The 25,926-nt window shown below is 43.0% G+C and overlaps 1 protein-coding gene across 1 annotated transcript in view; it reads right to left on the bottom strand.

Annotated features, from left to right (window-relative positions):
• The window catches only part of SNTG2 (syntrophin gamma 2), a 285,995-nt gene extending 261,219 nt beyond the window's left edge, over positions 1-24,776 (bottom strand). Inside the window, exon 1 of the mRNA XM_072143485.1 lies at positions 24,442-24,776. Coding sequence (XP_071999586.1) covers positions 24,442-24,510 — 69 coding nt within the window. The 5' untranslated portion in view covers positions 24,511-24,776. The remainder of the gene's footprint in view (positions 1-24,441) is intronic.
• Positions 24,777-25,926: the final 1,150 nt, after the last annotated feature.

The following is a 25,926-nucleotide window of genomic DNA, read 5'->3' as shown; positions in this document are numbered from 1 at the left end:
CATGTATGGAGGCAGTGAACTAGTAGTAGATTAAAGGTGCTGCAGTTAAAACTATGTTAGTTGGTTCTTGGCATGGAGCTGGCGCTCCGCTGCCAGGCGAGCTTTCGCCAATCCAAGCCCCTGTCTCTAGGCTACTCCCCAAACAGCACTTCTAAGAACCTTTTGTATAAGATCAAGTGTAGTAGCGTTCTTATAAGTTTAGGATATGGCGGGTGAGGGGAATGTAAACAGATGCGCAAGAAGCGCTGAAATAATATCCGTAAATGGTAAAAGTTTGCCAGTATATTTTGAGGATTACACAGCAGGGTGGCGACAAAGTTAACAAGTTTGTTGTGGAAGCCATGAAAACAACCCAAAATTCTGCCTGACACAGCACGTTTGATAAGGCGGCCATGTATGGAGGCAGTGAACTAGTAGTAGATTAAAGGTGCTGCAGTTAAAACTATGTTAGTTGGTTCTTGGCATGGAGCTGGCGCTCCGCTGCCAGGCGAGCTTTCGCCAATCCAAGCCCCTGTCTCTAGGCTACTCCCCAAACAGCACTTCTAAGAACCTTTTGTATAAGATCAAGTGTAGTAGCGTTCTTATAAGTTTAGGATATGGCGGGTGAGGGGAATGTAAACAGATGCGCAAGAAGCGCTGAAATAATATCCGTAAATGGTAAAAGTTTGCCAGTGTATTTTGTGGATAACACAGCAGGGTGGCGACAAAGTTAACAACTTTGATGTGGAATCCATGAAAACAACCCAAAAAATGGCCTGACACACCTCGTTTGATAAAGGTACGATGTATGGAGGCAGCTATATGGACGACTTTTGGAGGTAGCAATGGAGACAACGTGTGGAGGCTGCTATGGAGACAATTCAATTTGGATAGTGCCTGTATGTGGCAGTCCAAAAAAGTTTTCAAACCAGAGGAGCAGGTAGGTGTCCCTCCATAAAAATGGAATAGATTGAGTGCCTGTATGTGGCAGTCCAAAAAAGTTTTCAAACCAGAGGAGCAGGTAGGTGGCCCTCCATAAAAATGGAATAGATTGAGTGCCTGTATGTGGCAGTCCAAAAAAGTTTTCAAACCAGAGGAGCAGGTAGGTGGCCCTCCATAAAAATGGAATAGATTGAGTGCCTGTATGTGGCAGTCCAAAAAAGTTTTCAAACCAGAGGAGCAGGTAGGTGGCCCTCCATAAAAATGGAATAGATTGAGTGCCTGTATGTGGCAGTCCAAAAAAGTTTTCAAACCAGAGGAGCAGGTAGGTGGCCCTCCATAAAAATGGAATAGATTGAGTGCCTGTATGTGGCAGTCCAAAAAAGTTTTCAAACCAGAGGAGCAGGTAGGTGGCCCTCCATAAAAATGGAATAGATTGAGTGCCTGTATGTGGCAGTCCAAAAAAGTTTTCAAACCAGAGGAGCAGGTAGGTGGCCCTCCATAAAAATGGAATAGATTGAGTGCCTGTATGTGGCAGTCCAAAAAAGTTTACAAACCAGAGGAGCAGGTAGGTGGCCCTCCATAAAAATGGAATAGATTGAGTGCCTGTATGTGGCAGTCCAAAAAAGTTTTCAAACCAGAGGAGCAGGTAGGTGGCCCTCCATAAAAATGGAATAGATTGAGTGCCTGTATGTGGCAGTCCAAAAAAGTTTTCAAACCAGAGGAGCAGGTAGGTGGCCCTCCATAAAAATGGAATAGATTGAGTGCCTGTATGTGGCAGTCCAAAAAAGTTTTCAAACCAGAGGAGCAGGTAGGTGGCCCTCCATAAAAATGGAATAGATTGAGTGCCTGTATGTGGCAGTCCAAAAAAGTTTTCAAACCAGAGGAGCAGGTAGGTGGCCCTCCATAAAAATGGAATAGATTGAGTGCCTGTATGTGGCAGTCCAAAAAAGTTTTCAAACCAGAGGAGCAGGTAGGTGGCCCTCCATAAAAATGGAATAGATTGAGTGCCTGTATGTGGCAGTCCAAAAAAGTTTTCAAACCAGAGGAGCAGGTAGGTGGCCCTCCAGAAAAATTGAATAGATTGAGTGCCTGTATGTGGCACTCCCAAAAATTGTTTAAAACAGAGGACCGGGTCGGTGGCCCTCCATAAAAATTAAATGCATAAAGTACTATAGCTAGAGCCAGTGGGCCCTGTCAAAAAATAGCCAGTTTCCTCTGCTTTACTGTACAAAGAGGAGGAGAAGGAGGAAAATGAGCAGGTTGAGCTTCCTTCACCTGGTGGAGATTGGAAATTAGGAGAAATCCAGGCTTTATTCATCTTGATAAGCGTCAGCCTGTCAGCGCTGTCAGTCGACAGGCGTGTACGCTTATCGGTGATGATGCCACCAGCTGCACTGAAAACCCGCTCAGACAAGACGCTAGCGGCAGGGCAGGCAAGAACCTCCAAGGCGTACAGCGCCAGTTCGTGCCACATGTCCAGCTTTGAAACCCAGTAGTTGTAGGGAGCTGTGTGATCATTTAGGACGATGGTATGGTCAGCTACGTACTCCCTCACCATCTTTCTGTAAAGATCAGCCCTACTCTGCCGAGACTGGGGACAGGTGACAGTGTCTAGCTGGGGTGACATAAAGCTGGCAAAAGCCTTGTAAAGCGTACCCTTGCCAGTGCTGGACAAGCTGCCTGCTCGCCTACTCTCCCTCGCTACTTGTCCCGCAGAACTACGCACTCTGCCGCTAGCGCTGTCAGAAGGGAAATACTGTTTCAGCTTGTGCACCAGGGCCTGCTGGTATTCATGCATTCTCACACTCCTTTCCTCTCCAGGGATGAGAGTGGAAAGATTTTGCTTGTACCGTGGGTCCAGGAGAGTGAACACCCAGTAATCGGTGCTGGAATAAATTCTTTGAACGCGAGGGTCACGGGATAGGCAGCCTAGCATGAAATCTGCCATATGCGCCAGAGTACCAACGCGTAAGAATTCACTCCCCTCACTGGCCTGACTGTCCATTTCCTCCTCCTCCAACTCCTCCAACTCCTCTTCTTCTGCCCATACACGCTCAACAGTGAAGGACTCAACAATGGTCCCCTCTTGTGTCTCGCCAACATTCTCCTCCTCTTCCTCCTCATCCTCCTCCACCTCCACCTCCTCCGATATGCGCTGAGAAACAGACCTAAGGGTGCTTTGGCTATCAACAAGGGAATATTCTTCCCCCGTCTCTTGTGAGGAGCGCAAAGCTTCCGACTTCATGCTGACCAGAGAGTTTTTCAACAGGCCAAGCAGCGGGATGGTGAGGCTGATGATGGCGGCATCGCCACTGACCATCTGTGTTGACTCCTCAAAGTTACTCAGCACCTGACAGATATCAGACATCCACGTCCACTCCTCATTGTAGACTTGAGGAAGCTGACTGACCTGACTACCAGTTCTGGTGGAAGTTGACATCTGGCAGTCTACAATCGCTCGGCGCTGCTGGTAAACTCTGGATAACATGGTCAGTGTTGAATTCCACCTCGTGGGCACGTCGCACAACAGTCGGTGAGCGGGCAGTTGGAGGCGGCGCTGCGCTGCCCTGAGAGTGGCAGCATCTGTGCTGGACTTCCTGAAATGCGCACAGATGCGGCGCACCTTCGTGAGCAAATCAGACAGATTGGGGTATGTCTTGAGGAAACGCTGAACTATCAGATTTAACACATGGGCCAGGCATGGCACATGTGTCAGTCTGCCGAGTTGCAGAGCCGCCACCAGGTTACGGCCGTTGTCACACACAACCATGCCTGGCTTCAGGTTCAGCGGTGCCAGCCACAGATCAGTCTGCGCCGTGATGCCCTGTAATAGTTCTTGGGCGGTGTGCCTTTTATCGCCTAGGCTCAGCAGTTTCAGCACCGCCTGCTGTCGCTTAGCGACGGCACTGCTGCTGTGCCTAGAGCTACCGACTGATGGCGCCATGCCCACAGATGGTCGTTCGGAGGAGGAGGTGGAGGAGGGGTGGGAGGAGGAGGAGGCATAGTAGGCCTGAAACACCTGGACCGAGATAGGCCCCGCAATCCTCGGCGTCGGCAGTATATGACCAGCCGCAGGGTCAGACTCGGTCCCAGCCTCCACCAAGTTAACCCAATGTGCCGTCAGCGATATATAGTGGCCCTGCCCGGCAGCACTCGTCCACGTGTCCGTGGTCAGGTGGACCTTGTCAGAAACGGCGTTGGTCAGGGCACGGATTATGTTGTCTGACACGTGCTGGTGCAGGGCTGGGACGGCACATCGGGAAAAGTAGTGGCGGCTGGGGACCGAATACCGAGGGGCAGCCGCCGCCATGAGGCTGCGAAAGGCCTCGGTCTCTACTAGCCTATAGGGCAGCATCTCCAGGCTTAGCAATCTGGAGATGTGCACATTAAGGGCTTGGGCGTGCGGGTGGGTTGCACTATATTTGCGTTTCCGCTCCAGCGTCTGGGGTATGGAGAGCTGAACGCTGGTGGATGCTGTGGAGGATCGTGGAGGCGACGATGGGGTTTTTGTGGCAGGGTCCTGGGCAGGGGGCTGACTATCAGCTGACACAGGGGAAGGAGCAGTGGTGTGCACGGCCGGAGGTGAACGCGCTTGTTGTCACTGAGTGGGGTGTTTAGCATTCATATGCCTGCGCATACTGGTGGTAGTTAAGCTAGTAGTGGTGGAACCCCTGCTGATCCTGGTTTGGCAAATGTGGCACACCACAGTCCGTCGGTCATCCGGTGTTTCCTTAAAGAACCTCCAGACTTCTGAAAATCTAGCCCTCGCCGCAGGAGCCCTCGCCACGGGAGCTTCACTAGTTGACACATTTGGCGCTGATGCACCAGCTCTGGCCCTGCCTCTCCGTCTGGCCCCACCACTGCCTCTTCCAACCTGTTCTGGTCGAGGACTCTCCTCCGTCTCAGAAGCACTGTGTTCACCCGGCCTCTCAACCCAGCTTGGGTCTGTCACCTCATCATCCTCTGATCCCTCAGTCTGCTCCCCCCTCGGACTTCCTGCCCTGACAACAACTTCCCCACTGTCTGACAACCGTGTCTCCTCATCGTCGGACACCTCTTTACACACTTCTTCCACTACGTCAACAAGGTCATCATCACCCACAGACTGCGACTGGTGGAAAACCTGGGCATCGGAAAATTGCTCATCAGCAACCGGACAAGTGGTTTGTGACTGTGGGAAGGGTCCAGAAAACAGTTCCTCAGAGTATGCCGGTTCAAATGGCAAATTTTGCTGGGAGGGGGCAGACTGGGGGGGAGGAGGCTGAGGTGCAGGAGCTGGAGGAGTGCCGATTTCGGTGACATGGGTGGACTGCGTGGAAGACTGACTGGTGGACAAATTGCTCGAAGCATTGTCGGCAATCCACGACATCACCTGTTCGCACTGTTCTGGCCTCAACAGTGCTCTACCACGAGTCCCAGTAACTTCAGACATGAACCTAGGGAGTGTAGCTCTGCGGCGTTCCCCTGCTCCCTCATCAGCAGGTGGTGTCTCACCCCGCCCAGGACCACGGCCCAGGACCACGGCCTCTGACCCCTGCAGTAGTTGGACGCCCACGTCCCCGCCCTCATCCTCTACCCCTAGTTTTTAAAACCAAACGATGCTATCCTATTGCTATGGCTATTTTCTAGCCAAGTATGAAAGCACACTGCTATGCCAGATGAGATGACACTGAGTTATTAAAAAAATAAACGTAAAATAAAAAAGAAAATGGCAGACTGTGCCTAATTGAAATCCAACCCCGGGCCCTAATAAATTTTCCCACTTCGGTCTTTGCGATGGATATGTGCGTCACTAAGCGCAAAACACAATGGTCGCAAGTCTCACTCCAAATTGCTCACAATTTGCTAGTAGATGCACTGCAGCAACTACAGCCACCAGCAGATCAACCAGAAATCAAATATATATAACGCTACTGTAGGCGTAAGTAAGCCGTTTGGATTCTCCTATGGCTATTTTCTAGCCAAGTATTAAAGCACACTACTATGCCAGATGAGATGACGCTGAGTTATTAAAAAAATAAACGTAAAATAAAAAAGGAAATGGCAGACTGTGCCTAATTGAAATCCAACCCCGGGCCCTAATAAATTTTCCCACTTCGGTCTTTGCGATGGATATGTGCGTCACTAAGCGCAAAACACAGTGGTCGCAAGTCTCACTCCAAATTGCTCACAATTTGCTAGTAGATGCACTGCAACAACTACAGCCACCAGCAGATCAACCAGAAATCAAATATATATAACGCTACTGTAGGCGTAAGTAAGCCGTTTGGATTCTCCTATGGCTATTTTCTAGCCAAGTATTAAAGCACACTACTATGCCAGATGAGATGACGCTGAGTTATGAAAAAAATAAACGTAAAATAAAAAAGGAAATGGCAGACTGTGCCTAATTGAAATACAACCCCGGGCCCTAATAAATTTTCCCACTTCGGTCTTTGCGATGGATATGTGCGTCACTAAGCGCAAAACACAGTGGTCGCAAGTCTCACTCCAAATTGCTCACAATTTGCTAGTAGATGCACTGCAACAACTACAGCCACCAGCAGATCAACCAGAAATCAAATATATATAACACTACTGTAGGCGTAAGTAAGCCGTAGTTCTTAGAAGACTCCCATTAAATTACTCTGATCATAAACTGTCCCTCACTGGGAATCCCACAAATCATTGATCAATGCATTGTGCATGTTATAGAAAATGCTATTGTCTTATGTTTGCTCTGCTCCTTATTCTGCTGAGCTTTTACCTCTTCAGTTCTTAGATCTCCTGTATTCTCTGCTCCCTACACTGCTGGGCTCTTAGATCTCTCAGTCGTATAGAAAAAATGAATAGTTGGCACTCACCATTGAAGGTTAAAACATAATTTCTTTATTTGCCGATCCTTAAAATGCATACATGCGGTTAGGGAGAGGGGTGGACGCAGGTAGCAGTGTGAGAGGGACGAATCGTTTTGCGCTGTCTTAGCGCTTCATCTTGCCTGATTCTATGTGGCAATCCAACTCATTTATAGGCGGGTCGCCACACAGAGTCTTACGTCACAATGACACACCCACTACTCTAAAATAAACATCATTGGTTAAAAACAAATCAAAGGGGTGGAGCCTTACTAAGCTTAACCTCTACAAGCAAGATCTTAGATCTGTCTTAAATCTCTGAATTATGCTGCTCCTTACACTGCTGGGCTATTAAATCTCTGAATTATGCTGCTCCTTACACTGCTGGGCTCTTAGATCTCTGAATTATGCTGCTCCTTACACTGCTGGGCACTTAGATCTCTGGTTTGCACTGCTCCTTACACTGCTGGGCTCTTAGATCTCTGGTTTGTGCTGCTCCTGACACTGCTGGGTTCTTAGATCTCTGGATTATGCTGCTCCTTACACTGCTGGGCTCTTAGATCTCTGGTTTGCACTGCTCCTTACACTGCTGGGCTCTTAGATCTCTGGTTTGTGCTGCTCCTTACACTGCTGGGCTCTTAGATCTCTGGTTTGCACTGCTCCTTACACTGCTGGGCTCTTAGATCTCTGGTTTATGCTGCTCCTTACACTGCTGGGCTCTTAGATCTCTGGCTTGTGCTGCTCCTTACACTGCTGGGCTCTTAGATCTCTGGTTTGTGCTGCGCCTTACACTGCTGGGCTCTTAGATCTCTGGTTTGTGCTGCTCCTTACACTGCTGGGCTCTTAGATCTCTGGTTTATGCTGCTCCTTACACTGCTGGGCTCTTAGATCTCTGGTTTGTGCTGCTCCTTACACTGCTGGGCTCTTAGATCTCTGGTTTGCGCTGCTCCTTACACTGCTGGTCTCTTAGATCTCTGGTTTGTGCTGCTCCTTACACTGCTGGGCTCTTAGATCTCTGGTTTGTGCTGCTCCTTACACTGCTGGTCTCTTAGATCTCTGGTTTGCGCTGCTCCTAACACTGCTGGGCTCTTAGATCTTTGGTTTGCACTGCTCCTAACACTGCTGGTCTCTTAGCTCTCTGTATGCTCTCCTCCCTACACTGCTAGCCTCTTAGATCTCTGGTTTATTCTGCTTTGAATAAGTTCTTCAAGTATCATGTAGATGCTTTCTATACCTTTAACTCAGTGAAAGTTCCGTGGAACAGCTTAATGCAGAGCACAGCAGTGGGAGGTGACACTCCTACGATACGTGGCAAATGTATAATCCTGGAACATAAAACAATTTACAAACATCTTTCTTCTACAACTGACATCACACTCATCAGTACAATTAAACATCTCTCCGGCGATGCAGTCTGGCACGGTCTGCAGTTTCCGCACAGTCAAAAACTGCTGACACTCCCTTTAACAAGAGCACAGCTTGCTCAATAGGCAATAACAATCAGACTTTTATGTATAACATCAAGTTGTAGGTTCCAATGTGCTGCTTTGTACATTTATTAGACGGCTGCTTTGTGCCAGGAAGTATTCGGCACGTTTGATGCCCCTTTAAATAATGTGTTGCTTTTCCATTCTTTAACACCTTGATTCGGAGCGCGGCTTTAACATCTGTCTGTGTAATAAATACCAATGTAAACACCATGATGGTCTAGGGAGACGGCTTTAATGAAGAGAAAGCTTTGGTCTCTCTTCTTATTGACACGTTTTGTCTGCTGTCACTTCTAATTAATGAGATTTCGGCTCCGTCTGCAGCCGCCAAAGGGGGATTTCAATCATGGCGCATTCTGTTTAACAAGTTTAGAAACATTCTTGCCTTTCACGCTGATGTTAATGCGTTGCTATGATGAGGATGACACGTTCACTATTACCGCGCCGTTATTCCAAAAAATGTCACTCACTCTTCACCATACAAAAGAAAAATAATGTGAGGAAATGCAATTTTTTTGAAGATTATGTAAAAGACTTTAAAGAGAACCTGTCAGTAGGGATAAAGGCAGAGAAGTGTTCATTGTGCACAGTCAGGAGATGTCAGAGAATTTCTAACCCAATCCCATCCCCCATCACTCTTACCATAGAGTTTTCTGTGATTTTCTGCTTTAAAAGTGGTTTACTATTATATTGAAGGGGTTGTTTTTATTATTGGTCCTAGAACTTACCTCCAGTCCAGTCCAGCAAGGTGCCCCATCAGCACTTCCCCCCTCCCTCTGCCTAAAATAATCTCACAGCAGCAGAGGAAGTTGTAGCTCCCGTAAAGTGTAACCTAAAGCAAAGAGGGGCTCTAGAAACCCCCACCATAGCACTTCAGACTCATTAGCATAATTGTAAAAGTTGATTTTAGAAAGAAGGAGGCCATGGATAACAAAAATAAGAAGATACCACCGTCACGGTGCCTGGATCTATGAGTAAGTGTCCCTGGGTTATCATGCTCAATTTTGATAGATAGATAGATAGATTTATTTTTCTTTACCTATAATCCTGCAGAGATTGATCACTTGATCATTTCAAAAGCTTTTTAGGTCAATATAAGGTTTTCTGAAACAATATATGTAACCATTGTTACATCTGTTCATTACTCGTAAGTCAATGTAAAATTGCTTCTTAGTTCAAAGTTCATTAAACTCACAGCAATCACCCCAAATTATATATCAACTTCCAAGCCACCCCAGGCCCACCCCATAGCATAGTAGCAATGAGCTCAGTGCAGCTGCCTTAGAAAACAGATGTATCTGCCGTAGTAAAACAATATCTCCATAGTAATTGTATAGTCTCTCCAATTCCAAAGACTTGAGGACCCCGGTATGTAGTTCAAGTGAAACTTTGTGGACAAGGGGTAATGATGTCATGTACACATCTCAATCAATATGTTAGGGCTATTTAATCCAAATTAAACCAATAATCTATAAGTATAATAAGGCAGGTAAAAAGAATTCTCTCACTTCCATTTCATTTTTCAATTATGTGTAGTAAAGCTGCACATGTCCCCGGAAACCCCTGCTAAGGTGGTTGTTCCACTCCGGTAAACAACTTTCCTGTCACATGACTACTGTACAATGTATCAGAAAGTGTCCTCCCTACCAACAGAATGTATAAGTGGTCTCTGTGTGCTGAGTGTCAGCACAGGATGCATACATTGGGGCACATTTACTTACCCATCCCGTCGCGATCCCCGCTGTGCATTGTCTGACGAGGATTGGTGTCTGCCGCGATTCACTAAGATCGTGCGTCCAATTTCCTGCATCTGTCGCTTCCCCTGCTGAGGTCTGCCGGAGTTCACCTTCTTCTTCCTGGTGCATGTGAGTGCTAATCTTGTGACACAATTTGCTTTTTAAATTCCGTGATTTGTCAGAATCAGTCGGTTGTCCAACGTCCAGGCCCCCCCGATTTGTGTCGCATGCAAGCCGGCGCTGATGCAACACAATCCGATCGCGTGTGCCAAAAACCCTGGCAATTCAGGGAAAAATGCGAAAAAATCACGAAACCCGACGAAAATGCAGGGTTCGGACCCTTAGTAAATGTGCCCCGTTGTCTTGACAAACCCTAGGGGCAATGGGTGACCAAAAACTAATTTCTGTAAATTCATACAATGGCAGGGGACTGGGGGAGCATATTGAGCTTAATTTAGCCTCTGGGACTATTGAAACCAATGTTGAATGAGATATACCATAAGGCTGGTTCCCAAAGTCACATGCCCCACACTACCTCATTGTATACATAGCCTATATGGATGCACATATGCAGCACAGCACGGATAGCCCCCAATTTTTCTGCTGCTAGGCTGGTCTCTCTTGTCCAGTTTAGGCCAATTTCCTCCACTTGTAGGGTGTGAGGTGCATTGCAATATTTTGCATGAGGAGTCTACTATCAGAAGTAGATGTGATGGTAGATTCCTCTTGCCTGCCTCTGCCTGGATCTGTAATTTAATAATCCTGTAACAAACCTAACTTGTTTAAAACGATAATATTTGTAATATGTAAATTACCAGCAGAGGCTACTGGGGCGTGTACTAGCCTTATCTCCCAGTGCCCTGACAGTGCCCTGCTAGTACACACCCCAGCAGCCACTGCAGTTAATTTACATATTACTAAAATAAAGTTTTTTAACAAGTTAGATTAGGTTCCAGGATTATTAAAGACTCGAAATTCACCCGTACCAAAAACCAACACAAGACATCGTCTGGAAAAAAAGGTGGGGATCAGCCACAGCTTTATTGCTAACAATATAAATAATATACTAGACCTGTGAGGAACCCAGACCCTTTACCTAAATTTCTCCTTGCATGCCAGGCCCCGCCTCCATGGGGGCATGTCCTAGTTGGTCCGTCAGGTGATTTAGACTAAAAGCAGAGAGGGTCAAGTTTCCACCACAGGCCAAGCTGTGACTACCAACAACAACATAGCATCGAAAAACAAACAGAGCACAAAACAATAACCCGCAACTTCAGGGTGCTTGTAAGTGCGTGTCTTGCGCGTAGTCCAAATCTGCCGGGTTGTCTGACGGCCTGGCCCCCGATTTGTGTCGCGTGCAAGCCGGCGCCGATGTGCGATTGTGTGCACCAAAATCCCCTGTTTAATGCGGCGCAAAATGGAAATGGAAACCCGACGAAAATGCGCTCCGCGTACCCTTAGCAAATGAGCCCCAGTGTGCGAAATGGATTTTTCTTAAACAAATAATCCTGTAATAAACTGTAATTTAGACTGTGGATTCTTTTAACCATTCAAATTACAATACTCACTGACCCACATTTATCAAAGTGTTTGCATCAGTTTTTTGCTCTGAAAAGAACCGACAAACTGCTTGTACATGTGTTTATTAAGTGTCTGCGCCAGTTTTGTGTTGCGACTGACCCTTGTCCGATAAGACATGTGCAAAAAGTGTGCACTTAAATTTCTGCAGCATGAACAAAGTGCACCAAAAATAATGGTGCGCATTTCCAGAACAGTGCAGGGGGTGCCAGATTCATGAAGACCATGCACAAGTTTTGATGAATCTGGCGCCCCCTGCGCACTCAACAGGCAAACTGCACTTAGTACAGACCGCACTAGTTCTGATAAATGGGCCTCTGGCTTTGCATGTTCTGCATCAGATTTAATATTGTTCTGATCATTCTCTCAGGTCGTAGGCCAGTCACTGGAGACTAATGAATGGCAGGTCAATATACATTGACATTTTCCCTAACACTTGAAATATACACAACTAGTCCATGCATTAATAAACTGTGTGATGTTCAGGAGGGAGCAGCGAGTGCAGAGATGTCATTCACTGTAGAGATCAATGATAGCTATTTTCACAGTGTTTAAGCTGCAGAGATCACAGCTTGATGTGTCTACCGTCAGGGCTGCAGCATTGTTCTTGTGTAAGAGCCAGGGCAAGGGCTTCCTCCATTCCTACAAGCTTTACAGACAGAGAATAGCCAAAATACCAGCCGCAGAAGAGCTACGATAGACAGAAACAATCCAATAAGCCGATGCCCAAGGACTCGCACTCGGTGCCTGTTTATATTTTTCACTGTTAATAAGTTATTTGTGTCCCCTTTTATCCATCACAAAAAGAAATGTTGAACATATTCACCTCAAGGGTGAGATTTCTGAAGATTTAGAACACACTAGTTGCTGTAGCTAAAGAATCATGAGCTCGTGTGCCAAAAAACTGCCTGCCCTTTGGCAGGGTCGGCTCCAGGTTTCAGTAGGCCCCTGGGAGACAGAGCCCTTTTACAGTGAACTCACGTGGCGGCATTAAAAATTCAGAAACTTAAGTCTCCTGTTCCCTATAATATTCCATAGTTTGTCATACCAAGCACCCACTTCATTATTATTTTTTGTACAGCCTCTTCATGGTTATTTTATGTACAGTCCCTATATGTTTTTTTTAATATAAAGCCCACTTCAAACTCTATGCATTCATTAAATACAGCACTACTCGCCCGCAAGGATTCCTTATGTACAGCCTTATGTGGGCCCCCCAGCAGCCCTGGGCCCCGGCACTTGCCCATGTATGCCCAGTGCTGGGTCAGCCATGCCCTTTAGTATCAACATCAGATATGTGCCTCATCAAAGAGGTTTTCCTGGCAATTAAGAGTTGATCAATGGTGGTGTAGAGATGGTCTACCCCTGCCGATTATCTGTTAATCTCTACAGTCGGAGCCAAAAGAATACAGCTCCATCTATAGATCCAATAAAAGTTGTGTCTGTAGATCGCATGAATAACTGATAGTCTCCATTGGGTATAACAGGTGAGTGGTGGGGATTATACAATATGGTGGATGAGCTATTAATAGGTTATTCTATGGATAGATTATTAATAATTTAAAGGGTTTGTACCACCAAAAATATAAAAAAAATTACCTTTGGGTTGTACTTTGGGACCATTGACTTTCCATAAAAAGTGCTAAGAAAAACTCCATTTAACTCCAAAATACTTTGTATCAATATGATATTGTGTATCTGCACTCATTTTTATATGTTTTAGAAAAATGCTGATGATTCCCCTTATTTGCATAAGTCCATGCATTGTTATTAATTGCTTTAACATTAATTAAAGATGGTAAATAAAGACCTGTTACAAGCTGGCCGCCAGAGATAAATCACTAAACGAGAATATAAGGTGTTTTCCTTTATTTCTCTATTGGAGGAAATTCTAAAATTAATATTGGCTCTGATTCTTTGGAGGAAACAATAGTAATTGCTCACCTTCTATACTTAAGGGATATCTATCACCAGGATCAAGGATTATAAACCAAGTACACTGACATACTGGTGTGTGCCCGCTCTGGCAGGATCTGCTCTTCTTTAAGCTTCTTATGACCTGTTTTTTAGGAAAAAAAGGCTTTTAAAATTATGTAAATGACCCTCAGAATCACTTGCATAATTTTAAAAGCATTTTTTTTTTAAATCAGGGCATAACAATCTAAAAGAAGAGCAAGAGGGGGCACACACCAGTATGTCAGTGTGATTGGTTTAACAATCCTTGATTCTGGTGGTAGATGTCATTTAACGTGCACCCGTCACAAGGGTTGTCATTTTTAGTTGGTGACAGGTTCCAAAAGCCTAAGCTAAGCTTGTTTTAAAAATGCCTATGTCAGCATTCTGAATCATTGCAGTACTTTATATAAGTTTCATTTACGTAACCCTACTCCCTGCCAGCAGCATGTGGTGAGTCCCAGGGTAAGGGGGCAGCTGCAGCTTGTATTTTCCTTTGTCTCCTTGAGCATTCTTCCTCTCTTCCACTTCTTCCCCTCTTCCTCCCATGACAGGAATTGGGGAGGAAGAGGGAGCTGCATGTGTGGGGAGGAGAGGAGACTGACACACACACACATAGGCAGGAAGGAAGCCATTTATATAAACTACTTAAATGATACAGAATGCTGACAAAGGCATTTTTAAAATCAGCATAGCATAGGCTATTGGAACCTGTCACCAGCTAAAAATCACATTCCTGGTGACAGGTTCACTTTAAGTAATTGATAAATATAATAAATTTTAAAGTGATCAATTACTATTGTTTCCTCAAAGGAATTAGTAACAGGAAACGCCATTTAATAATTTCAATACAGGCAAATAAAGTCGAAATTGGTCACTGATAGCCTTCTTCACAAGGTTGGACTTCAGCAATGGTTGTTAACTTGTGGCTCATGATTAGTGTTAAGCATACCTGAACACGAAGCTCAATACCAACCTCATTCTTAATTCTGTAAATGCCAGTGGCAATATTGCCAGAAGCCGTTAAATCACAGTGCCCACGCGTGGCAGCACTAACCTGCTGATAATGCATGGTGGTGGCATTTTGGGAAGGATCATTGCTCCCCAATACCATCATCATGTGCAAAGAACCTCCCCATAAAGGCATCTCTAGTGGTTCCACAGACAGCCTGGCAGCCTGGTTCCACAGACAGCCTACTTCACAGTAAATTGCCTCATTTACATATCTTGTGCCAAACTAACTTTACTAATTTCAGAGAAATAGTGGAGGCTAGAAAAAAAATTCCTATCATGGCAGCATCAAAAAAGTTGGAATTAGTGGAAGTGGTGAAAGATTCTCTCTGAATTCATTGGCGGACATGGACGTTACTCTGTAACTGTATGTTTAATGCATTTTTAAGTAAATACATATTTATAGAAGATTTAGAGTAGAAATATAACTTCTGCTCCTCCATTAGACAAATGAGGGTCACTGACCGATGATGAATTATAATGAAGCTAACAGAGCTATTTCGGACTCGAAAGTGGGGACGGAGTGTAAAGATGAGGTGGCAGTGAATCATCTAAAGAAATTATACAATGGGTTCCCAAGGGCTTCATAAATCACCCAAGACCAGCCTTCCCTGCTAAGAAGTAAACAATTTTCAAAGGTCATTTGAGAATAAGGCGTATAGCGAATATAACTCAGTCCATGAAGTGGTCGGGAACAATCATTACTAAATGAGAACTTTATACTTCAGTAGGCGCGAAAAAAGAAAAAAAAAAATTGTAGAAAGTTATGTTAAAGGAATTCATCAATGTTTTTCATTCAGATTGTGGCGATTCATGATGTAAATTATACGCTAGGCTTCTATTACTGGAAAAGCTGTTTTCCCACACGGGAGCAATCCAGGTCCTTCCCAGCAGTTACTCTCCCTGATACATCGGTGAAATACAGGAGCTGTGGAAAGGCATTAAAGATTATTCATCATGTGTGCTGGGTGTATTTGTTAGACATTGTGTAAAATTATTATACATGCAGGAGGCAGTATAATAACCATAGACTTGTAATAGGCAACTGACGTCAAGACTTGTAACACAAGAACTCATTTGCATGTGTGAATGTATTTCTTCAGTTTGTGGCTATGTGCTGGAAGTTCTATGCGCTGGAAGTGCTCTGTGCTGGAAGTGCTCTGTGGGTTGTGGACCTGCTGTGCCACTAGCCTATTTTGGTTTGAGGTTAATCTCAAGGGCATTACCCATGGGACCTTGTTGGGTTTTTTGCACTCTTAAGCCACTGTATGACAATACAGATACCTCTCTTATAATTTCATATGGATTGAGCTTGCCCAGGATGTTACTCAAATACCATTTAGAGGTTAGTAGAGGTCAGGCTGGTAAAATTCACAGAAGGGAACTTGTTTGGACAAGCATAGTCCAAGTACAAGTCAAAGGTCGGCAGGCAGCTACAGCTCAGAAGCAGATCATGTAAGATTCATGGTATCCAAGTGGAACCTTGGATTACAAGCATAATTCGGTCTGTGTACATTCTTATAATCCAAACACTCAATGATTTTCTTCTAGGAAATCATTGAAACCCACAAGTCTACCATGACTGAGTACCTTGGATTTCAAGAAAATTGGTGTTCTCAATTCAGATCACTCGTATGTCAAAGAAATCATTAAAAAGCAGATGATTCATTGAGAACCCCAAAAATGTTAATTCATGTGTAGTACAGTATCTACCCCCATTTTTTGCTACTTCAATACTGTGTTATACAATTTTGTGAGAGAGGCAGGTACAGTATAATAGAGGAGGGCTCGCGTAATGCTGATGTTATGAAAAGTTACATGTAACTAAAATACACAATTGTCTTCTAAAACACTTGCAGACCAGGTTACCCCTAATCCAATGTACCACTGTATATATCCCAAAATGTGGCCACCAGCAGCTGTAAACCTGAATTGTACTTATGTACTGTAACATTTTCTTTATCTTTTCCACATTGTAACTAATACAGTTTCTTAATTGACAAAAATAATAGAAACGTATTTCAAGGATACCTTGAAACCATATTGGACACTATTGGTCTCTGTGACTTCTGTGACTTCTAAGCTAAAACGCAACTATTTAAAGATGTATTGAAAAATAAACTCCACAGGATTGATCCGGTGCTGGTAATTCCTATTCTTTTCATGTTGGCAGGGCTGTGCCAACCAGGGGGTACCCAGCCAAGTGCCGGGGCCCAGGGCTGCTGTGGGGCAGTAGATAAGGAATTCATGGGGGCAAGGGGGACGGTATATATTGAATCCATAAGGAGTGAGAGCGCCTTTATATAAAATAACCAATGGGGGGCTGTGTATAAAATAGCCATGAGGGGGCTGTGTGGTATGATAAAATTACAAATATTTTAAGTAACAGAAGAATGTTTTTGTTTCTGAATTTTTAATGCCGCCACATGAATTCACTGAGGTTCTGTCGCCCAGGGGCCTACTCAAACCTGGAGCCGTCCCTGCATGTTGGACACTGTTCCAAGGATACCCTACTCTTACTGCATATGAATATGCCCTATAATCGAATAGTGAACAATACAAATGTCTTTTTTTACTTAATTAAGGTCAAAGCCAGAAAAAAATACATTAAACTGGGCAAATTTTACACCAAAGTCATGTTGTTCTGTATCTGGGACTGACCAAAGCTCCTTCCTCCTTGTTGTGACACCCTCTTTATACTATGATGTTGTCATATTTCGAGGATCATCTCCTTTATCTGTAGCCAAACTAAGAGATTAAATATTTCCCCACCATTATCTTAGCTCAATTTAATGACTCACTAAACCAATACAATAACATTTAGCAACAATGAAGAAAAACCTTGTGACACAATAACAGGAAACAATGTTGTCTCCAAAAAGAGATGATCGAGTCAGGAGGGTCACATCTATGTATTATTCTAGTGACTTGGCTGTTAGTTCTGTAATGTTATCATTGTCTTCAATTCTTTGTACTGTTACATCACTAGGAATCATTTATCATTAGGCGGCTCCTAGGGCCAGTTCTATGTCTGTCTTAGGAGTTTCTTTGCCCATCATATTCATTAAAGTGGCCCTTTAATAAATGTAATTTGATCTAATTGCTGTGGGGGTTTTTTTTTCAAAGAGTCCCAAAAAAAGTCTCAAAATTCATAAAAAGTCATAACAGCCACCTCATGGTTATTTTATATACAGCCCCCTCATGGTTATTTTATATACAGCCCCCTCATGGTTATTCTATATACAGCCCCCTCATGGTTATTTTATATACAGCCCCTCATGGTTATTTTATATACAGCCCCCACATGGTTATTTTATATACAGCTTCTTCATGGATATTTTATATACAGCCCCCACATGGTTATTTTATATACAGCCCCCTCATGGTTATTTTATATACAGCCCCCTCATGGTTATTTTATATACAGCCCCCACATGGTTATTTTATATACAGCTTCTTCATGGATATTTTATATACAGCCCCCACATGGTTATTTTATATACAGCCCCCTCATGGTTATTTTATATACAGCCCCCTCATGGTTATTTTATATACAGCCCCCACATGGTTATTTTATATACAGCCCCCTCATGGTTATTTTATATACAGCCCCCTCATGGTTATTTTATATACAGCCCCCTCATGGTTATTTTATATACAGCCCCCACATGGTTATTTTATATACAGCCCCCTCATGGTTATTTTATATACAGCCCCCTCATGGTTATATTATATACAGCCCCCTCATGGTTATTTTATATACAGCCCCCTCATGGTTATTTTATATACAGGCCCCTCATGGTTATTTTATATACAGCCCCTCATGGTTATTTTATATACAGCCCCCTCATGGTTATATTATATACAGCCCCCTCATGGTTATTTTATATACAGCCCCCTCATGGTTATTTTATATACAGGCCCCTCATGGTTATTTTATATACAGCCCCCTCATGGTTATTTTATATACAGCCCCCTCGTGGTTATTTTATATACAGCCCCCACATGATTATTTTATATACAGCCCCTCTCATGGTTATTTTATATACAGCCCCCTCATGGTTATTTTATACACAGCCCCCTCGTGGTTATTTTATATACAGCCCCCTCATGGTTATTTTATATACAGCCCCCTCATGGTTATTTTATATACAGCCCCCTCGTGGTTATTTTATATACAGCCCCCTCGTGGTTATTTTTTATACAGCCCCCTCAACCCCTCCGGAATTATTGTAAAAAGCCTTATGTGGGCCCCTTCCAGCAGCTCTGGGCCCTGGCACTTGCCCAGGTAAGCCCAGTGCTGGTGCCGGCCCTGACTGGAGTAACTTTTACTTTTTTGCAAAAGTCCCAAGTCATGCATTTGGCTTTGCACAGTGTATTACACAGTGTTTATGCCACATGAAAGAAGTGCTAGAAATAGCCCTTTTTAGCAATGAAAAGTCCCAAAAAAGCCCAGCAAAACCAATGATAAATAACCCCATGATAAATATCCCTGTGTATATTATCCCTGTACTGTGACACATCTGTGCATATTATCTCTTTACTGTGATATCACTGTAATAATAATAATTAATTTATATAGCACACACAGATGATGCAGCGCTGCACAGAGATTGTCAATTTGGTCCTTGTCCCCATGGGGCTCACAATCTAATCAACCTACCAGTATGCTTTGGAGTGTGGGAGGAAACCGTAGGACCCAGAAGAAACCCACACAAACATATTTTGTGCATATTATCTCTTTACTTTGACGTTACCAGGGCCGGTGCTATGGGAGAACCTCTTCTTTCAAAGGAATTTTGTTTCTAGGTGCCATGGATCTAGAGATATTCAGGTTTAAAGTGAGAATATCAGGTGCCATTTTTATTTATAAAAATCATTCCTGATGGCAGTTTAACAGTTAATAGCTCTGTTTTCCTGACACTAAGAAACACAAATTTAAATTCATATAAAAGAGGAGACTCTCTTATTTCATAGAAAAAAAGACGTGAGGTTCTAGGTGTCACAGAGCCAAAGATACAGCCCTCTGAAGTTTGCCCCCCCCTCCAGATTCTTAGCCATCAGGCTGCAGGGAGGATTTGCTGCACACAGGAGCTGCTGTTCCTCACAGAAAATGGAAATATTGGGCAGATTTATCAAGTGTCTGAAAGTCAGTGCCGCACTGTGCTTGCCAGATCAGTCCCTGTCCCCATGGGGCTCACAATCTATTCAACCTACCAGTAATTTTTTGGAGTGTGGGAGGAAACCGGAGGATCTGGAGGAAACCCACACATAGACAGAGAGAATATAACTCTTTGCAGATGTTGACCAGCGCTGCAAGGCAGTATTGCTAACCACTGAGGCACCCTGCTGCCCATCAATCTCGCTATCATCTATCTATCTCCAATAAAATTCTCCCATATTACAGTTTGTTTTACCATACTAAAGGAAGCCTCTTACTGACTATTTTCTATTTTGGGGCCCCACTTTTAGTGTTGCCCAGGGGCCAACTTTGTCTAGAACCGGCCCTGGACGTTACTGTGTGTATTATCCCGGTACTGTGACATCACTGTGTGTATTTTTTCTCTACTGTGACATCACAATGATTATTATCCCTTTACTGTGACATCACTGTGCATATTAGTCCTATACTGTGACATCATTGTGTATATTATCTGTGTACTGTGACATCACTGTGTATATTATACCTGCACTGTGACATCACTGTGTGTATTATCCCTGTACTGTGACATCACTGTGTGTATTATCTCTGTACTGTGACATCACGGTGTGTATTATTCCTGTACTGTGACATCACTGTGTGTATTATCCCTGTACTGTGACATCACTGTGTGTATTATCCCTGTACTGTGACATCACTGTGTGTATTATCCCTGTACTGTGACATCGCTGTGTGTATTATCCCTGTACTGTGACATCACTGTGTGCATTATCCCTGTACTGTGACATCACTGTGTGTATTATCCCTATACTGTGACATTACTGTGTGTATTATAATCTGGCCTGTGACATCACTGTGTACATTATACCTGTAATGTGACATCTGTGTATCATTATCTGTCTGTAAATGTCATGCTGTAGTGGGGGCCCTCATTTTACTTGGGGACCTGATTATAGAATCCCCTGCTTATATACAGTATGTGGCATGTTAGATGATTTGTTATAGCAAACTACTTCAGAATTCAGGAACGTGGTGCTTAGTTTTATCTCCGCTTTGTGCAGCAGATATTATCAGCAACCTCTGAGCTTCTCGGTGGCTTCTCGAAGACGTTATATCCTGTGTTATTATGGTTGAGCTACTTCTGCTCTAGTAGGGGACATGTTAAATGACACTGAGTCTCCAGATGCACATTGAGGTTCAGAATGAGATAGATATTAAATTTAGAAAAAAATACATAGTTTATCGAAAATGATATTGTTGTTTATGATGTATAAATGGAAGATAAAATGAAAACACAATCACTGGAGACAGAAGTTTGTGAGATCCTTCTGCCGGAAATTGAGATTTTGCGAAATCACAGAACAATGTTGACTGTATCACTGCTGGATGCCAAGAATCTCAGTATTACCCTACAATTAGGATTTGTGTTGCTTAACACTAAAACAGGTTCTTTGTCTTTAAGACCTATACATATCATTAATTAAGGTTCATTGTGGGTCCAACAATGCAAGGAACTGCAACCGAGCTGCTAGTGAGGTGACCAAAAACTCAACTGAGTATGGGACCTCCATCAATCTCAAATATCTGTGAGGGTCCAAAACTGTTGATAACTATGACTGAACTGCTAGTGAGGTGAATAGGAACTCAACTGAGTGTGGGACGCCCTCCTACATGACACTGATGACCAACAAATATCAACAATATTGGTTCACTAAAGGGTCCAACATGGCCAGGAACTGAAACTGAACGTTTGGACCTCCTTCGATTTGACTTTGATGCCCTATAGAGATTGATATATTGGGGTTCTAGCACTGAGAGGAGCTGTGACTGAACTTCAAAAAAGTTGAGTCGGATCTCAACTGAGTTTGGGACACCCTCCAATATGACAATTATGTCCTATAAATATTGGTTTTCAACACTGCTGGGAACTGCAGCTGAGCTCCAATCGAGTTGAACAGGAATATGAGACCCCCCCCCCCTCCTATCTGATATTGATGTCCTACAGTAGCCTATGGACAGGTTATCCATATCTTGATAGAGGAAAATTCCTTTAAAGTAAACATTTTGACCTACAACAGTATTAGCCCAAAGAACATTAAATTGGGGGTGGCCATAGTGGGAGAGGTTCCAGCTCATAAAATCTGTATAGTCAAATGGAATTAGTAGAATACAATAGGTACAATGTACCATTTAAACATTAAAAAAAAAATTAAAAAAAAATCCTAGATAATATAGAATAGAATAGATTCGAACCATCAATATTATCAGAGCCATTATTAAGTTTTAAAGAAGTTCTTATGTAGGATTGGACCAGATATGACATCTCACTCCCCAAACTCAACATGGAGCCAACGGTGATCATTGGTTGACTTTCCTATAACCATTTTTGCTGGAGACTACCCACAACATATCATGGACACCACACAAGACTTTCCATTTTGGAAAAGCTCTGATCAAGTCATCACAAGTCCCACTCACTCATATTATTACTTCAAATACATCAACTTCCAAAAACTGACTTGCTGTGTTATATATAGGGGCCAATGTAAGAATGTTTAAGTCGTGGACCTTTTGCTATGCTGTAGAAGTGACTTATGGAGTAGAAATATTAAAGTCAGGGATAACTAAGCAGAATCGGGATAAACTGAGTCACTTTTAGGACTGAGAGTCATGTGATATTCTAGTATTAGAAAAACTTGACCTGTAATTTTCCTAGAAAGTTTCTCCTCTGTCCATATACTGCCCTTGGCATTTACATCCCCGAGGAAATATATTTAGCATTGCAAATGAGGAGCAGACATCGGATTATCCTGTTACTAAGCTATAGCCCTTATGGACTTTTATTTCTGGCTTTTCTGATTTATTGCCTGTAATATTATTATAATACATAATATAATACACTCACATGTGTTATACAGTCACAAAGAAAAGGGAGATTTAAACTTGGGAACTATATAAAGTTGGATTGAGATTTTTCTACTTTTTAGATAGTTCAACATCCAAAACTTGCTGCATCTGGGACATGACAAAAGTAACAGAGCCCCTTGTCTTAGATTGGGGGGATTTAGGTTCCCATTGTGGTGGCTGTTAGTGTACAAATAACTGCTGCAGGATGCACTGATTTTTTCAAAAATTTGGACTTATTTTTCAAAAGAGATGTGAACTTACAGTAGTGTAATATGAAAAAGTTTACAAGAGATGCACAAAAGCTTTTCTTCTACAGTAAATTTTATTCTGTCTTACATTTATCTAGATAAATAGAAAAGTAGCTAAAAAGAATAATGAGTGATAATAGATAAATGGTAGATAGATACATAGATAGATACATAGATAGATAATAATTAAAAGATAGATAAAGAAAATAGATACTGTAGATAGATAGATAAATAATAATTAAAAGATAGATAAAGAAGATAGATAGATATGAGATAGATAGCTAGATAGATATAGATAGGAGATAGACCACAGTAGAGGCAGGACCCCAATATAAAGTTAATAATTGGTTAAGTTTATTACATGGCTGGAGGCAACTTTTTCGAAGAAGGTTTAATGTTACATCCAGCCATGGAATAAACCACCAATTTCTCACTTTAATGTTGGACCGCTGCCTCTTCTGTGGACTTAGATACTAATGGCTCAGACCAGGAACCATATGGCTTAGCACCCTTCTTTAATTGGGTTTATGCTGTGCTGCGTTTTTTGGATTTTCTCTGTCTAGATAGATAGATAGATAGATAGATAGATAGATAGATAGATAGATATATAGATAGATATATAGATAGATAAAATAGGTAAATAGGTAGCTATGAGTTACATTTTGGACTGATCTATACAACGTATTAAAATATATGTAGAAAGAGAGTGACAAATGGATAGATGGAATCTATAGATAGATACAGGGGAAAGATAGATAACTAGATCTAAGTAATATAGATAAATAGATAGATAGATAGATAGAGATAAGTAGTATAGATAGATATGAGAGATACATATATATATATTTGTAAGATGGGTACATAGATAAATCAAACATATTAGAAATACAAAAGAGTTAAATAGATAAATTGATCACACAGCAACTTACAGCGTAACTACAATATAATGTGCTCTCTATGCATTAAGATTCAGCTCTGCTACATATCGTTATTCTCTGCTGTTCAGAAACATTTTCCTATATGTAATTGACAAATAGAGTTTCTTTACATAATCCTGGAGCCAGTGACAGATGTGATGGATGTAAGAATACAATGATATGTCATGTAATCCTGTGGAGCAGAGTTGTGCTGTCCTCCAGGAGCACAGGCATGGACACTTTATACATTAGACATCATATAAGCCGCACATAATTACACTGTATCTAGGAGGACACCGCAGATAAGGGTTCACCTCTTCTATAAGTGCAGGGACCAGGAGCTGACAGTAAGTGGATGAGATGATGATTCTGGTGCCCACAGTGATGATTCATGATGCCACTTCATCCTATGGGTACATGTCACCTAGATCTGTACTTATCTCTGTAAACTATGTATGCAAATAACTCTCAGTCCCAGCATGCTTCAGAGCCCCGGTCTCACCGACCTGGGGCTCTGCTACATGTGGATAAAGCACATGGATGGGTATAACAGATACTGAAGACGCACATGTAAAAAGTACATGATGATGGGAGTGACAGGACGAAATTCAGCTGCTCACCATAGACTTGTCATCTCCCTAATAGTAACGGTAACAGGAAGAATAGACAATATAGAAAAAGTACTTGCCCAAGTTGGTACAAACAGGCTGACCGGGCGCTCTAGTTGGGGTGGCAGCTGCTTCCCCGCAGCATTCATTTCCCATGCAGATGAATTCCTGTATGGAGGGATCTCGTATCAGTCATTTATTCCAAATGCCAGGCGCTGGGAGGCAGCTGGGAAGAGTAGGCAAGTTATTTGGAATAGAGGCACCTATTGTCTCAGCTAACTAATCCATCACAGGACAGGAGTGTGTATGGAACAGCAGCCGGTAGCTGTATCAGCAGCAGGGACTCTAAAGCGTTATCACATCCAGAGAGATCCCCACTGCTTCCCTCTCCTCCTCCTCCTCCTCCCGCCACGGCTCAGCCTCCTTCTCTCACTCGCTGTCAGTTAGTAACATGTTCCTCCACCTGCTGGCTCCCGGGCACTTTATGCCACTCGTATTCACTTACCCCGGTGTGATTAGACAATTCCAAGACTCATTTCCCTAAATACTAGGCGAGAGACCCATCATCTTAGATCCCAGTGGTGAAGGGGTTAAAAAGGGAATTTGCAAGAATGCGAACACTTCTTTTTTTTTTTTTTACTTTCACAAAGGCTGAATGTTTTAGTGGAAGGAACTGGGGTTTTATTACTTAGATGTGGGATATAAGTACTGGCATGGGGTAGTTGTCAGTGCGGTCACAGGATCTCAGCACTGATATCCACCCCGACTCGTATCGGTGTAATGGGGATTTAACAGTTCAAGGATATAAGTAGTCACCATATAGGGGTATTCTGGATACTACACAGTGGCTAAGTGGTTAGCATTACAACCTTGCAGCACTGGGGACCTGGATTCAAGTCCCAGGGTCAACATCTGCAAAGAGTTTGTATATTCTCTCTGTATTTGCGTGGGTTTCCTCCGGGTCCTCAGGTTTCCTCCCACACTCCAAAACATGCAGGTAGATTGATTAGATTGTGAGCCCCATTGGGGACAGGGACCAATTTGGCAAACTTTGTGCAGCACTGCATCTGAGTGCACTATATAAATAAAGAAATAATTATTAAGGGGGTAACTTGCTCTTCAGCTTCTCAGTCATGAGGATGGGATCCATTGTACCTACTAATGTATAAAGCAGAGGGTCGCACATGTGTGGCTGCGTGATGTATGCATAGAAGAGTACCGGCGCTGCACTCAACTGTAGGAGTGGATGGTGTTACCACTATATGTGTGACCAGTCATTCCGCTCATTTTTTGATACCAGAGATCCCTGTTCTCAAGATTGGTGGGATTTAGAAATGTTCTATCCAATGAATAAAGAATAACTTGACAGTATAAGTATTTTAACACATAATTTCTTGGAAGAAGATGACTAGTAGAGATGAGCAGACTTGTTAAAATTTGTGTCTGGCCCGAGTTCGACTGAAGACAAGTTTTGAAAACTGGTGAATTACTGGTGTGAACGGTTTAAATGCAACTGGTAAAGTGGCGTGCCACCATTTTGGGGATGGTCGTCACTCCCACAGACA

The sequence above is a fragment of the Engystomops pustulosus genome, chromosome 3 (assembly GCF_040894005.1).
Source record: "Engystomops pustulosus chromosome 3, aEngPut4.maternal, whole genome shotgun sequence".
Taxonomy (NCBI): domain Eukaryota; kingdom Metazoa; phylum Chordata; class Amphibia; order Anura; family Leptodactylidae; genus Engystomops; species Engystomops pustulosus.
The sequence above is the reverse complement of the archived record's forward strand: the minus strand, read 5'-3'. Positions and strand labels throughout refer to the sequence as shown.